The sequence below is a fragment of the Gymnogyps californianus genome, chromosome 15, assembly GCF_018139145.2.
Source record: "Gymnogyps californianus isolate 813 chromosome 15, ASM1813914v2, whole genome shotgun sequence".
In the NCBI taxonomy this organism is placed as follows: domain Eukaryota; kingdom Metazoa; phylum Chordata; class Aves; order Accipitriformes; family Cathartidae; genus Gymnogyps; species Gymnogyps californianus.
In genome coordinates, this window is record NC_059485.1 from 4,182,624 (window position 1) to 4,196,724 (window position 14,101).

Consider the following 14,101-nt stretch of genomic DNA (forward strand, 5'->3'; position numbering starts at 1 on the left):
ATGGAAGAGATTCCAAACTCCACACCCCTTTCTCATTCCGTTCAACTCAGGAGTCTGGTTTCCACTGCAAGCACAATTTTAGATGAATGAGGTTGACACTTACGCTGAGCAGCTGCCCTGCTCTCACCACATCAAACCGTTCATACAATTAAAAAATAACAGACTGGATCAAGCTACCCAGGACCATAACTTTTCTCCAAATCACTGGTTGATAAAACACGCATCTCTCCATTGAGCTTCTGGAAGTGCTCGTAGCCCATGATCTCTCTTTCTCCTTGATGGCTGCAGCCGCTTAACCTGGGCTGGTGGGAAGACATCAGATGATTGAAGTAAGTGTTTAGGAGCCAAGAAGCATCCTATGCCAAACCACACGTTTCAGAACCGTATCTGTCCACTTGTGTAGGTTTGATCCTTTATTAAAAGCACCGGGTGCTTCGTCATCAGTTTCAGCGGGCACAGGATCAGTTAGGTAAATCCTCATCTCTTGACCTTCTTGAAGGCCACTCTGTGCTACTTTACACACCTACGGACACTGTGTCTGCCTATTACTATCGTATCCCTGACCACCAGGCCCAGGTGAGACCCTGAGTTTTCAAAGGGTGGCACACAGAACAGAAAAAATGATCCCAGCCTCTAAGACCTTACAGTCTGAGGGAGGTTGTGTTATGCTTTTTAATTTGCCTTTTCAGCAACTTTAATGAAGAGTGTTACTTAACTTTTCAGGCCACAACTGAATCTTTGGATTGAAAGCTGCAATATTATGTGTTACGGTTGCTACCAGAAAAAGGAAGCCTCTTTCTTATCTGTTGACGTCTTTTGCAAAATACTCTGGGTTTTCTGAATGATGTACTCCCTATTATTTCTATGCCATTACTTATAAACTTCACAGCATTTTCTAGAGGGGTCTTCAGTAAGATGAAAACCTCAGGGCAACACTCCATTAGGCTTTTATTTTTATAGGTTGGGTTAAACCTTCTTGAAACTGGTAGGTTTAACTGCATTCCTTTATTTATGGTAGCTGAAGGAGACATTAAGTCTATTTCCACCCCCAATGCAAGATTGCTCAAGTACCTGAAGGCTCTGGGAGGACAGTTTTGGGTAGGATACTAAAAGGAAAGAAGGTTATGTGTGGATACAGTTCAGGTGGAGGATGAGACAGAAAGACAGCATATTGAAACAGGCAGGGAACGGAAACTTCAAAGAGCCTGAACAATCATTGATATAAAACCTGGACTGAATACAAGAACAGAGGGATTTGGGGTCACATCGCCGCCTGGAGCAGGTCTGGAGCTATAAGCAAGGAAACTGGCTTCAACTGCGTGATTTCTCCTGTGTTCAGGAAAGAAGGGCCGTGAGCATTCTTGTAAGCAAAGAGAAATACACCAGAAATACCTTTCTTCATCACTCCTCCTCCCATCTGGATCAACCAACAAGACCCTGAATTTTGGCCAGCAGCACGGGTCAAAGGGAGGAAACGTGTGCTGCAAAACCTCCCGCACATCTGTACCGTTTAACTCTTCCTGCTTGCTTCAGGATTAAGATGGCATAAAGACAACAGCACTAGTCCTCTCTTACTCTACCAGAGCGGGCAGTTCAGGCCAAGGTTTAGGTCACTGCTGTCCCTAATTGCACTGGAGATTATCCTTGTTATGGACTTCCATTCCTACCCCAACGAACCAAATTTCCCCAGACCTTGCTCTAAGCAGTTTGAGCAACTCTATGCGCTCTTCTGCTCTGCAGGGAACTCCTTAAAATGAAGCACCTGCCATTGGCTTTTTTCCTGTAGGTGAATTAATCTGCCTTGCATGAGTAATCCTATTTAAAACAATAGGTTGCCTTGCAAGAATGAGGGAAGCAAGTTTGAAGCATGCTTTTAAGCAAGTACTGTAAAAAGGCCACGTAATAGTTCAAGAGGGGACACTTCAGCAATAAAATGGCAGTTACCGGCAAAGTCCAATAATAAAATAAAGGATAATTTAATAAGGGGATTTTTAACCCATTTAACAGGGACTAAATTTGGAACCCTTTCTTCAAGTGATCAAGCACACTATACTTTCCTAATCCTACTCTCTGTTAGTAAGTAAAAGAAAAAAATAGGCAGTAAGCTATTCCTTCTGCTTTTATTTTTATGTCATGGGAGAGCACTATTCGATGTAAATAAATTAATTTCAGTAAAATAGAGGCTGAAGCTAGACATGTAGACCAGGCTCTGAGTAAGACGCATTACAGAGTACCATATGTCTTGAGACAACGGAGGTCCCATGCCTCAACTCATTTAATACCAGGTAACACAAACCCTACAGATTATAATGCAAGAATCCTGCAGTGGCAGGAGGAAGGCATGTGGAATAAGACTCTGCAACCTAAGAGAAGTAAAAGCTGTGGAGATTAGTAGCTCAGTGCCTATGTAGGAGCCCTGCAGGCCCCCTTCCGTGTCCTTAATTTAGTCTTCATCATCTCTGATCCGTTCCAACAGTCCTCTGTGGGATGGAGATGTAATATCTAGGAAACCTGGGGTCCCGGCTGACCTGTCAGAAACAGCGGTGGATGCCTGCTCCCTGTTTCCTGCTGTATCACTTTGCTTTTCATATTGAGCACGATAAACAACAACAAAACCTGACAGTATTTTATGAACCTGAACGATACGATTTAGAACCTCTAGAGGTCAGGCTAATGGAGAGCATCTCCCCAGCAGCTGCATTCTGCTAAGCGCCAGTGACACCTGCCGGAGTCCTCTTCCCCGCAAGCCACCCGCCTCCCACCACGGCCAGCTCTGCAGGTGTTTTATCTGCCCAGGGGGAACCTTCTGGGGACCTGCGAGCACTAAATCCCCCAGACAGACACTTGGGAACGTGAAAGAAAACTAGGTGGCTCTTTCCTATTGCAGGAAGGCAAAAGTTGTCTTTATCTGCACATTACCTCTTCCACCACTCTGGTTACGGAGGTTTACTTCCACCACGTACCGAGGCCTGGCCTCTCGACTTTGACCTCCTTCCAGAGGAGCTGTAGTAAAACGCAGCATATTCCCACAGGGAAAAGTCCTGAGTGGGCACTGAAATGGGACCACACGATACATTACTCATCTGTCACCTAATCCCTGGGGAAAATACAGTCTAACATTCCTCCTCTCGCCTTGAAGCCACCCAAGGCGGCTGCAGGAGAGGGCAGGTGACCCCTGGAAGAGGTCTGAGAAGGCCTCACTTCCTACATTACAATATGTGATAAAAAATTTAAATGTACGTTGCAATATATACTATCTGTGAATGCACATTTACAGTGTTAAGAGTTGCAGCTTCTTCACAGCACGCCGGAAAAGGTCCATTTGTGGGATATCAGCAGCCCCCAAAAGACTACTGACGAAGTCTCGTGACGATGCTGATGAAGACGTGTGAATTTGTGTCTCTGCTATTTTCACGATCTGCAGGAGTCTTCACCTCCACAGCCCTGGCAAGCACCGGTATGGCGGGGATGGTGCACGGCGCTGGCCTGCCCTGGGGCATCGGAGGACACCCTGCACAAGTCATCCTGCGTCGCTGGGCCAGCATCTCCTGACGAGGGTCCCGGCTGCTGAGAAGACCTGCTGGAGCGGGACAGGGAGGGAAAACTCCTCAGGGTGCCCCCAGCCCCGTGAGAGGGCCCCCCACAGGCACAGGCCTCAACGCAGTGCCTGTGGCAACTGAGGCAGCGTGTGCAGCCCTCCTCGGGGACCTGGCCCCCGCAGTGAGGGGATGGGGCAGGGACATGGCGACACCGGGGCCAGCACCGCCTCAGCGAGCTCGCCCTGAAGGTGGCCGCTCGACCCGCCCAACATGGCGCCAGCCCTTCGCCACCCGCCCCAACATCCGGGTTCCCGCCGGACCTTCCTCCCGTGAGCCTCAGCGGCCCGCCCCTTCCCGGCTTCCCCCTCGGCGGCGGAGAGCAGCAGCGGCAAGATGGCGCAGCCGCCGGGTGAGTGAGGCGGGCCGCCAAGGTGACCGCGGCTCCCTCCCTCCTTCCCTTCCCCGCTGACCGGGCTGTGTCTCTCTCTGTGCCGCAGTTCCCCTCAAGGACATGAAGCTGCTGGACGTGAAACTGGGCCAGCTGCCTACCTGGCTGGCCATGAGAGACTTCACCCCCGGTGGCATGGTGGGGGCCCTGCGAAGAGGTGAGGGGGGGCCCGCGGCGGGGCTGCCCGCCCTGCGGAAACGGCTCCGCACCCCCTCGGCCGGCGGAGAGCCGGAGGGTGTGAATCCCTTCTCCTGACGGAGCTAGGCAGATCAGGGCGTAAGCATCTCTGGCTGCTGGAGCGGACCCTGGCCGCGGCGGGGGGGATCCGGCAGTGCAGGGGCTGCTTTAGGGCGGGTTTTGCTTCCCCAGAACAGTGCCGCCTCTAGCGTCCTGTTCTCCCGTCGGTAAATTTGTTTCTTGCCTGGGCTTTCTCCACCAGAGGTTTGGTTTCAGTATTCTTTCTTGTATAAAGAGGAAATATGATGACCTTACTCCTGAATCCTGAACCTATTTGCTGAAAATCTTGAGGTTTCCCAACATCACAAGTAAATAAAAAAAAAAAAAAAAGCAATTGATCCCTAAAGATGATAAGAAAGGACACAGGGCTTTTATAGATCACTTGGCAAAAGTTTTGACCGATGCCCTTTGCTATAGATACAGATATGGCATTCAGGTAGATTTAAACACACTATATCAAATGCAAGCGTCTACATAATGTATATACACTAGTATGAAAGAATTAGATAATTCCAAAGCAGCTTGAGTTCATGAAAGTCACAATAATGTTTAGGGAAAAATAATAAATGGCTTTTTTTTTTTCCTTTTTTTTTAAGGCTTAGCACTATGAACTTGAGTTCACCTTGCTTAACTAACACACAGGTTGCCTTCTCTCAGACTTGCTTCCAGGACCCTCAGACGTTTCATTAGAAACAATTTCCTGAAGTTCTGTGAAACCGGTCTGCTTCTTTCTGACACAGAAAAATACGCAACTCATCCGGCTGCTATGAAAACTTTTCTCCTACACAGGTTACGACAGATACTACAATAAATATATCAATGTCAAGAAAGGGGGCATCGGTGGTATCGCCATGGTGCTTGCTGGTTATGTTGTTGTCAGCTACATCTGGAGCTACAGTCACCTGAGTAAGTAAAAGCAGTATGGCTGAGTGTGTATAATGCAGCTTGGAAGCTTGCTTGGGGCAATAAAAACAGTTGCTCTGCTGCTGCTTTTAGAAATAAAAGGAAAGACTGTGCTAACCATTGCTGCTTGAATCCGAGACTGTGGGCAAGCAAACTTCTTTTAGCCATAGAAAACTTGAATGCTTACTAAGTAAGTTATCAAGGCCAATAGTTTCTTGGTGAGGAAGAAAGCTTAGATCTTGTTGCCTGCCTGACCTGATTATACTCAGATACTCAGATTTTTTTAGAGTGCTTTCTTTCTTGTAATTTCAGGTGTGGTTTTTTTCTTGTGACTTCAGTAAAATTAACTTGCTTTACTTTGAATGATACAGAGCATGACCGCCACAGGAAGTACCACTGAAGCGTGAATTTCAGAAAGTGAAGGTACAGCTCTTGAACAGACTTGGCTACTGGAACAGTTACCCTGACAGAAGACATCGGAACTATTCATATTAAAATCTGTAACTATTATGACCAATAATAAAGTGCATACACTCTACGTTTACTGAGCTGACACTCTCATAACTGACTTCTTAATTGTACTGTGCAAGTGAGTTTGTCTTCTTAGAGCTTCAGCCCTCAAGAATAAGTTCAGAGATGGCTGGGAAAGCGTCTGCTACTTGGGTTGCGTTATGAACTGGGGAAACTATTACAATTAATTCCTATTTAACTGTTTGAGAAAAGTAAAAAGCATTGGATTGCTTCTTAATGGCCGTTATGTACAGGTTGGACAACTAGCTGAAAGGATATATTTTGATTTGAAAGAACAATATCTGAGCTTTAAGAGGCTTGTTGGCACGGCCACGTGTTTCTGATGCTCAGCCAGGCTGTCACCCAGGGACTGTAGGTATTTGGGCAGTTTTCCATCATTGTGGAGTACTGTCTGAGATGAGATCGGTTTAGCTTTAAGGAGGTCCGCAACTCTTTCTGTCACTGGGATTCTAACGCTTCTTACCCCTGATAACCTGACCTTTCTATCAAAACTTTACCTACTTTCATTGCTACGAGAAGCTGGAAGGTTATTCTGAAGGGGTATGAGCTTAAAAGAACTTTAACGTAACAAAGGTCCATGAAGTTAAACTGAAGGAAAACTTTGTTTCTTGACTGAAATGCAGGGGTGAGAAGTTTAAGCGAGGACACCATGTGCCTAAATGCAGTTTAAAGGAGCATCTGTGGGTTTGGCCCCAGCTGACGACCTTCCTCGCGCACCTCCCTAAGCAAGCGCATCCCCCTCTCACACCGCGACCTGCTGACGCTCATAACTGCAGCTGGGCGTTGCAGCTACAACCTGCAGTATCCTTTTCTGAATGGGAGGGAGAGTGAAAACCACTTCTTAAGGGATATGAAGAATCTCTCAGTGGTAACAGAAAGGCTTTCACTTTTGGAAAACGCCTGTTCAGGTAGCGAAGACCATAAACTCCTGAACTAGATGGGGAAGGTAGCCAGACACCAAAGTGTTTTAGTTCCCTTTGCACGTGCCCAGTTACACACAGATAACGCATCTCATAGTTTGGCCACTGTTCAGCCTTTGGGGGCACGACATTTTATGAGAAGTGTCTGATGGTCTGTCATACCATAGTCAGTTAGACTTGAAACTTCTAGTTTGACTGACTCCGACTCTCCACAGTGAAATAACTGCAGTCATTCAAACCAACATAGGCTCCGGTCACTTCTCTTCATCTCGTCATATTACCTTGTTCTTAAAAAAAAATAAATTCACAGCCAGCTTTTTCCATCAGTACATTTCAATAAAAACAAAGTATAAAGGCAGTCAGCAAATGAGAGATGGGTTAGAATCAATAAGGCTCACATTGTAGGTGCAATTTTTTTTTTTTAATTCACATTTTATCATTGGCCCTTTTGAAATAGTCTTCTCACAAAATGAATGGGTTTTGGCTTGCAAAAATTGCTCTCGGAAGAATGCTCTACCACTTTTAAAAGCAGTGTTCCATAAGAATAGACATCTCCACTTCTTGGTCTTCTCTAGGCTACGGAAATACCTGCTCAGTGTGAGCTGGACGCTGGGGGGGCTGAGACAAGGCTCTTCTATTCCTACTCTTCAAGCCGTGTTCATTTCCCTCCTTGCTTTTTGCAAACAGAAAATGAGTACACGTGCAGCTTTCCTACAATCATTGCTCCTCGTTGTTTGGCTAACCACAGAGAGGCCAATTTATTCTCCCCTTGATCGGTTCTCACCCAGAAGATTAATTTCTAACCTTCAGTATAGCAAGAAGCACAGAAACAAAGCAAGTGGACGAGAGTTTTACAGCCTGATGTACGTGACGCGTTAAGTCAGCCACCAGGACAAGCTTACCGACTACAACAGGCTGGACCTGGGAACACGACTTTGCTTTTTAAGAGCTACAGGACAGCAGAATCCCTGCTTCCTCACTGAAGGGAAGGCATTTCAAGTATCAGTTTTCCCAGTCAGTCTTCCTGCTTCCACAGGGAGGGCTGAAACGCTGCAGGCTCTCCAAAGAGAAGTGGCAGAAGGAAAACACTTTAAAGAAACACTGGCGTAAGATGCGTTTACGTAGAGTGCTGCACCGGTGAGGGGTTTGCGTATCTATTGGCTTTTAGATCTACCTTTCAGCAGGGCTCAATGAAAATAGGCGGAGGCCAAAATCTATTTTAAAAAGGTTAAAACATAAAAAAAAGTTGTGGACAATTACAAAAATGTTGCTTAGCAGCAGCCAGCCTCTGACCAGTTCTTTCAGTAATGGCATTAAAAAACAACCTGATTAATAGTTCAAGACATAGTGCTAGGCAGAAACCTTTTCTCAGTGTTAATAGCTCCCTTGCACTCTTCGTTCTGCTCTTTCACTGTCCACTGAGAAAGGCCAGATGTCCTTTGGTGCATCTGTTGGCATAATGACCTTTTTCACCACACTAAAAGAGAAAGAGAGAGAGGAATTATTACACAGTTACAGCTTTTTTCCCTCTAGCTGCCTTCACTAAGGTAGCCGGCAACTGTTCGATTTGGAAGCTTTTCCGCGTATGGAAGACGCAGCATTTAGCAGGTGAAGTGAAACATGGTGTCACAAGGGGCACGATTTATGGGCTATTTCCACTCCTTGGAGCAAAAGCCGCTTCTGTGCTGGGAGCAACCTGACACCACGTTATAATAACACACTACAAAGGAGAGAGCTCTCAGCACACCACCGTGAACAGCAAAGGGCTGGAACGCACAAGGAGAATTTCAATGTTTGAGGCTTCCAAGACTGCTCCATCTGATATGCACTAAATCAGAGATCTATGGGGACTCTCCTGATCGGCTATCCTGAATTAAGACAGAGAAAAGTGCATCTGAAAAAGAGATTCATGACTTTGCACCTTGAAGCTATTCAAGCCCAGAGAGAAATGCCAGTATCTGGTGCAACAGCATTCTCCAGATATGTAACGTACTTGCAGCTAAAATAATAAGCAGCTATTAAAGGTTTTCAGTGAAATGGATTCAGCTGCTTAATATCCCTCTCCAATCACAGTAATTTTTATCCAAACAAGCACCTAAGGCACAGAAGTTGGCATGTACGACGACGTAACTGTCAAAGCTGATGGGACAGTAAGATTCTTTGCCCTCTTCTAGTGGCTAGGGTTGGGGCTTTTGTGGAAAAATAAACAGAGATGGAAACTCAATTGGGTCAAAGTTTTACTGGTGCTCCTCAACGAGCAACCAAGGTGAATAGCTCATTCCTCGGTTTGACAGCAACGGGGTGCACTTACAGCTGAAATACTGAACAGTCTTTGCATATTCCATTTCTGTTACTCGCAAGGACCTTCCAGGCTAACAGGGGAGAAGAAAATCTTTCTACAGTCACCAAGTGTCGGCAAATTAACTCATGATACAAAATTAACATTAACTGTTATTTTGAAACGTACAGTTCCTTTAACTGTCATTGTGGTAGGGTTTCCTGTTTATTAGCAGACGAACAAAGTCTGTCCTACAGGAGCCTTAATTGTCACAGCAAGTCCATGAGCTGGCAAACCAGCGACCTAGAGGCCTCAGAACTCAACGCTAATTCCCACAGCTGTACCCGGGCACCAAGATGCAACGTCTATTGAGCAGAGCGCACATTTCACGAACCTGTTTACACTGTGAAAAAAAACCTTTTGCAGGACCAACACCCCACAGGCAACAGTCCGTTCCTTTGCCTGTGACAAGCAACCAGCAGCAAAGCAGCATGATGTAGTCCAGGTGATGTGTGCTCTGTACTGCTTAAATCTAGCACCCTCTGCTTTCCCTCCCCGTCCCTCCCCTCTGAATTACCTTGTAGCAGGTGACCTGCTCCAACGGCCGGGGTCCTCTGTTCCCAGTGTTGTTGTTTTGAGACTGCATGACTCCAATGACTTGGGGTGTCCTCTGTTGGTTAGAAGAGTTCTGACTCGTTAAGTGCATTGAGGATAAAGACCTTTATGCTTGTTATTTAGTTAAGAAGGGAAAAGAGCACTCCGTATATCAAATGATCAATTTTCCTCCAAATCGATGTGTGGGTGCTCTGCCAGCTGGAGCACCAGAGAGAAGAAATCAAGCACTGAGGCTTACAAAGGCTAGAGATCCTGCTTTTCTCTGGAAAGCAGATTTAGAGAGTAGGTTTAGGCTGCTAAAATATCATTGCCATCACTGAGAGATGTCACGCAGATTACAAAAACTGGCAGACTGCTGCACAACCACGTATGGAGTGCTTCTATGTAATGTGGGAGTGTTCTGTGACTAGATCTCCATGTAAAGTTGGAGCAATTGTAGCGCTTTCAGCATTACAACAGCACTCAGGGTTGCTCACTGCTTAATTCTTGCATAGCACCCTCCCTTCCAGGCAGCGCCCCAAGCAACAGAACTGCCACTGCTGGCCTCTGAGCTGGAGGACAGTACGAAGGACTGAGAAGGTTAACCAAGGCGAGGGGAGAAACAGAACAAAGCAAAACACCACGCTCCCAGGACGAAGGCAACAGCAGTCTGTTGTGATCAGATGGTGGACATTAGAGGGCTGGGAGGAGGAGAGAGAAGGGACAGTGCTTTGCGGTTTATTAGGATTTATCTCCAAGTTCTTAATTACAACAGAATATCACACCCTGTTGTAAAATAGGAAAGGTTTTCCCTCATTCAGTGAGTATTTCTCCAAGACTTTCCAGCAAGCCAGATCCAAGAGCCCAGGTGTCCAGTTTTGACTGCTAGACAATATACCCTCTTTTACAGCACGGTGGAAAATGCTTTGAGGGTGGGCGTGGAGGGGAGGCAGGGGAATTGTGTACCTTTTGCTGTGTTTGTGTCGGCTGAGGCAGTGGTGGTTGCTCTGTGGTTCCCATTGGCAGTTCAAACCGAGGGCTGGTTTAGATGGAAACAAGAAAATCGATTCTCAAATCGCAAGCCAACATTTTACCATCAGCTCAGTCAAGTAACTCCAAACAACAAAACAAACATTCAGCCAATTAAATTCGGCTCACAGAAAATAGACCTCCCCACTTCTCTTTGCATTCTGACGCTCAGCAATTACGTATAAGAAAATGACAATCCAGTATGTGGTATATCCCTCTACCTGTGAAGTCTTCTAGAATATAAACCCATGTGATCCCACTACACTGATGGCATCTGATCACCACTCTAGAGTCTTACCAGTAACTCCCTGAAGAGGCCCTGCCCCATATCCTCAAATCGGTACAACAAACTAAACGTTGGCCAAATCTCCAGAGCCACTGGGAAGCACTGGAGCACCCTCATGTGACATATACCGGATTACAATGGAAACACAAGATTACAGGACAAGCCTGGAAGCATACTCACTGCATGAATTTACAGGTAGGCCCCTCCGGACAGAATCCTACTAGGTAATTCACACAAATGACTCTTCGAGTGTGTCGGTGCCTGCAGAGCGGACCTGCAACACAAAGCTCAGCAGTTCACGTTCCATATATACATACCCCAGCACTCAGCAGTAACAGGTACACAAGCAGATCACACAAAGAAAGAATAGCAACACCCTACCCTTGATCTATAGCCACAGAAGCAGCAACCGTGCGACATACATACCATGTTTACAGAAGCCTCTGTCATACCAGGGACAGTCTTTGATCTTAGACTCCGGGTCAATGTGCAAGAATGGACATTCTTTGTTACTGCATTCCCCTGTACCAAAGGCAAACACACTTCTTAGTGAATGGTGCAGGTTTGAGATCAAATGACTCTCAAAACATTACCTGGATCATGTAGCTCCCACAAAGCTGTTACCAACATTTATAAGTTCAGGCACAACAGTCTTACTGCCTGCCTTAACCTAGATGAAGAACACCAAGGACTCACCCCTGGTGTGTAAAGTTCTACCAGACTGGATTATTTATGTGTGCTTTTAAAAACAATGCGGAAACTAAATTTGAAAGAGCAGTCATGATAACAAAAACCAAACATTTAGTGCACCAGAAGTGTGGAGAAACTACAAATTGCGCACTAACCTCAATCCAAGGAAACCTACAAGACTGTAAGTTTCTGACAGCAAGTTGCCTCATTATGTCCAGATCTCCAGAGCTGGAAAGCAAGTGCATAAAAGTTTTGCACCCCCATGCCCTCTGCTGCTCATCAACTCCCCAAAATAAGAGTCATGCAAAGACCAACTGCTCAGCCTACTCATCTCATACCCAAAACAGAACATAAGGCATAAAACCCAGTAAAAACTTGAACTTCCCCCCTCTTCCCCCAAGGGACAAGCTCTTGAGAGAGAAGACATCTACAATACGTCACAAATTTAGGGGGATAATAAGATGAAGGACTAAGCAGATCTGAAAAATTACAATCTAACAATATCATCAGACACAGAAGAACTGTAATGCTCTGAAGATGGATGAGAGGGATGTACCAGGATCCTCTTCACCAGACTCCCACGCCAGCAAGGAACGCTAAGTAGGAGCTACAACGCCCCTTACCAAATTTGGAGTAGAAGTAACACTCAGGCATCTTGGTCATGTCGTACTCGTGCAGAAACTCGCACTGGTCTCCCTTTTTGCACAGTCCTCGTAGCCAGTGTTTGCAAACAACTGTCTTTTCCCCACTGATGTGTCGGAACGGGCACATGCCTCCTGAGGAAGGATGGGGCAAGGAGAAGGGAAAAAAAAGAACAGTTAAAATCTGTGGCACAAGAAGGCACAGGGCAACAGCAACACTTCATTCCCCTCTGCAAGACGGGTTTCAGAACGCATCACTTTTTCTTATGAATTTAGCTTTCAGTGGCAACAGCAAAACAGGGAGTTCCAGACAAGTCTTATGTTACCCTCCAACGAGCTAAGCAACGTAGTCTCCAGCTCTTAATCCTGGCAACCACGACCCACAGCAACTAATACAGGCACATCCACAGCAAGGTCTGCATGCGGTAAGTTCAAGCCTTGCTTTGCTGGTAGCTTTGCTTATTCACCTCCCAATTTCTTAAAAAAATACCATTATTTCACAATTGCTGGAGTTATTCCAACATCTGTCAGTTTTATCCTCTATCTAGGTTATCCCCTCATCTTTACAAAAAACAAGAGTACTGTAGACAGTGCTAGAAAACCTAGTTTTCCCCCTCCACTCCCATGAGTATAATTGTATTGGAAATACTACTTGCCTTTTCCACAAGCCGCTTTTAAAAAAAATTCACAGACAGCTGCGCCTGATTCTGCGGAGAGAACAAAGAAACATAATTAATTTTAACAAAGTTTCAAAGTGGCAACTTTTAAAATATTTGCTTCCCCAGAAAGACAATCTGGTCCTCAACATCAAAAGAACAGCAGCATTTTGGTTTGGGGAATTTACTTTCCCGCATAAGTTCCTTGTTCAGGTCTGGCCCTCACAAAGATCTGTATTCTTCTTGGGGGACACCAAGGGGAATTTGCAGAGGTTGGCGGTGCTTGTTTTGCTTTTCAGATATTTAGGTTTTATTGACCGGGTTTTCCTCTGCTGTTAAGTCAATCATGTCAGTGAACTCTGTATTTACAGTCCTGGTAACGACAGTCTTACGTCTTTTGACCAGAACATCCTGAAACAACCATTAGTGTGTTACCCCTTGCTGATCCTGAGCAACAGGAACCACAACATTCGAGGGAATTAAAACGCAAGGTTAGTAGCCCAGCCAGAAAATTTCAGCAAACTATGAGTCTCCTGAGACTACCAGATTATTAGACTGGAGGAAAAGGTTTAGAGACCAGGCCACAGATATACCTAAAGATGAAGTCTCCCTGCCATCAAAATGCCTTATCGATCAAAAGGGAATGAAAAAACAATAATAAAGTACTGTGCAGGAAAGCGATGTTTATTCACGATAATGCCTCAACTTTCGTTTTCCAGCCTGGCTGGGTACTAACTACAACTTTCATTAAGCAGGAACGAAAAACATCTGGATTAAGACAGAAACCGCACAGGGAAAGCAGAAGCCGGGTGGATCTAAGGATAAGACCTGAGCAAGGCGCTCAGACCCTCGCAAACCTCCCACCCCCCGCCCCAGCTGCCCCCGGGCGGGAGCCCGGGGGCGGCCCCAGCCCCGCGGACGGCTCCGGTGACGGCGGACAAGAGCCAGCCCCGAGCACCCCGGGGAGGAGGGAGCCGCGCAGCGCCCGGTGCCCGCACGCACTGTCCATGCCGGGGAAGGGCAGCGGCTGCGCCCCCAGCTGCTGCTCCACGGCCAGCTCCAGGTCGAACTTGATGTGGTCCACGCTGGCGATGAGCTCCTGCATGGTGGCGGCTGGGGGGCGGCGGCAGCGGGAAGGAAGGGGGGGTATGGTGGTGGCGGTGGTGGCGGCGGGCGGCCGGGCCCGGGCTGGCCCGGCCCGGCCCGCTCCGCTCCGCGCCGGCAGCGCCTGAGGAGAGGGGAGGCGGCGGCGGCAGCACCTCGCCGCCCCGCGCCGCCCGCCCGCGGAATGCCGGGAATCACCTCTGACCCCGCCGCCCAGCGGGCAACGCGCGCCCACGCGCGCCTCC

General features: G+C 46.9%; 2 protein-coding genes across 4 annotated transcripts; one reads left to right on the forward strand and one right to left on the reverse strand.

The window, feature by feature from the left end:
- Positions 1 to 3,913: 3,913 nt before the first annotated feature.
- On the forward strand, positions 3,914 to 5,675 carry ATP5MF (ATP synthase membrane subunit f). Its single transcript, XM_050905707.1, has 4 exons — positions 3,914 to 3,948; positions 4,037 to 4,144; positions 5,014 to 5,130; positions 5,499 to 5,675. The coding sequence occupies exons 1-4, from the start codon at positions 3,933 to 3,935 to the stop codon at positions 5,525 to 5,527; spliced, it is 270 nt and encodes an 89-aa protein (XP_050761664.1). The 5' UTR covers positions 3,914 to 3,932; the 3' UTR covers positions 5,528 to 5,675.
- Positions 5,676 to 6,837: 1,162 nt separating this feature from the next.
- Positions 6,838 to 13,910, reverse strand: CPSF4 (cleavage and polyadenylation specific factor 4). 3 transcript variants are annotated; one of them, XM_050905704.1, is made up of 8 exons: positions 13,755 to 13,910; positions 12,753 to 12,803; positions 12,079 to 12,231; positions 11,192 to 11,287; positions 10,946 to 11,039; positions 10,417 to 10,489; positions 9,434 to 9,526; positions 6,838 to 8,055 (listed from the first exon to the last, which is right to left on the reverse strand). In XM_050905704.1, exons 1-8 carry the CDS (start codon positions 13,855 to 13,857, stop codon positions 7,987 to 7,989), a joined length of 732 nt encoding a protein of 243 aa, XP_050761661.1. In that variant the 5' UTR covers positions 13,858 to 13,910; the 3' UTR covers positions 6,838 to 7,986. The 3 variants fall into 3 exon arrangements, with proteins under 3 accessions (XP_050761661.1, XP_050761662.1, XP_050761660.1); XM_050905705.1 differs by having other exon boundaries at positions 9,434 to 9,544; XM_050905703.1 differs by having other exon boundaries at positions 9,434 to 9,579; positions 10,395 to 10,489.
- Between the last annotated feature and the right edge of the window lie 191 nt (positions 13,911 to 14,101).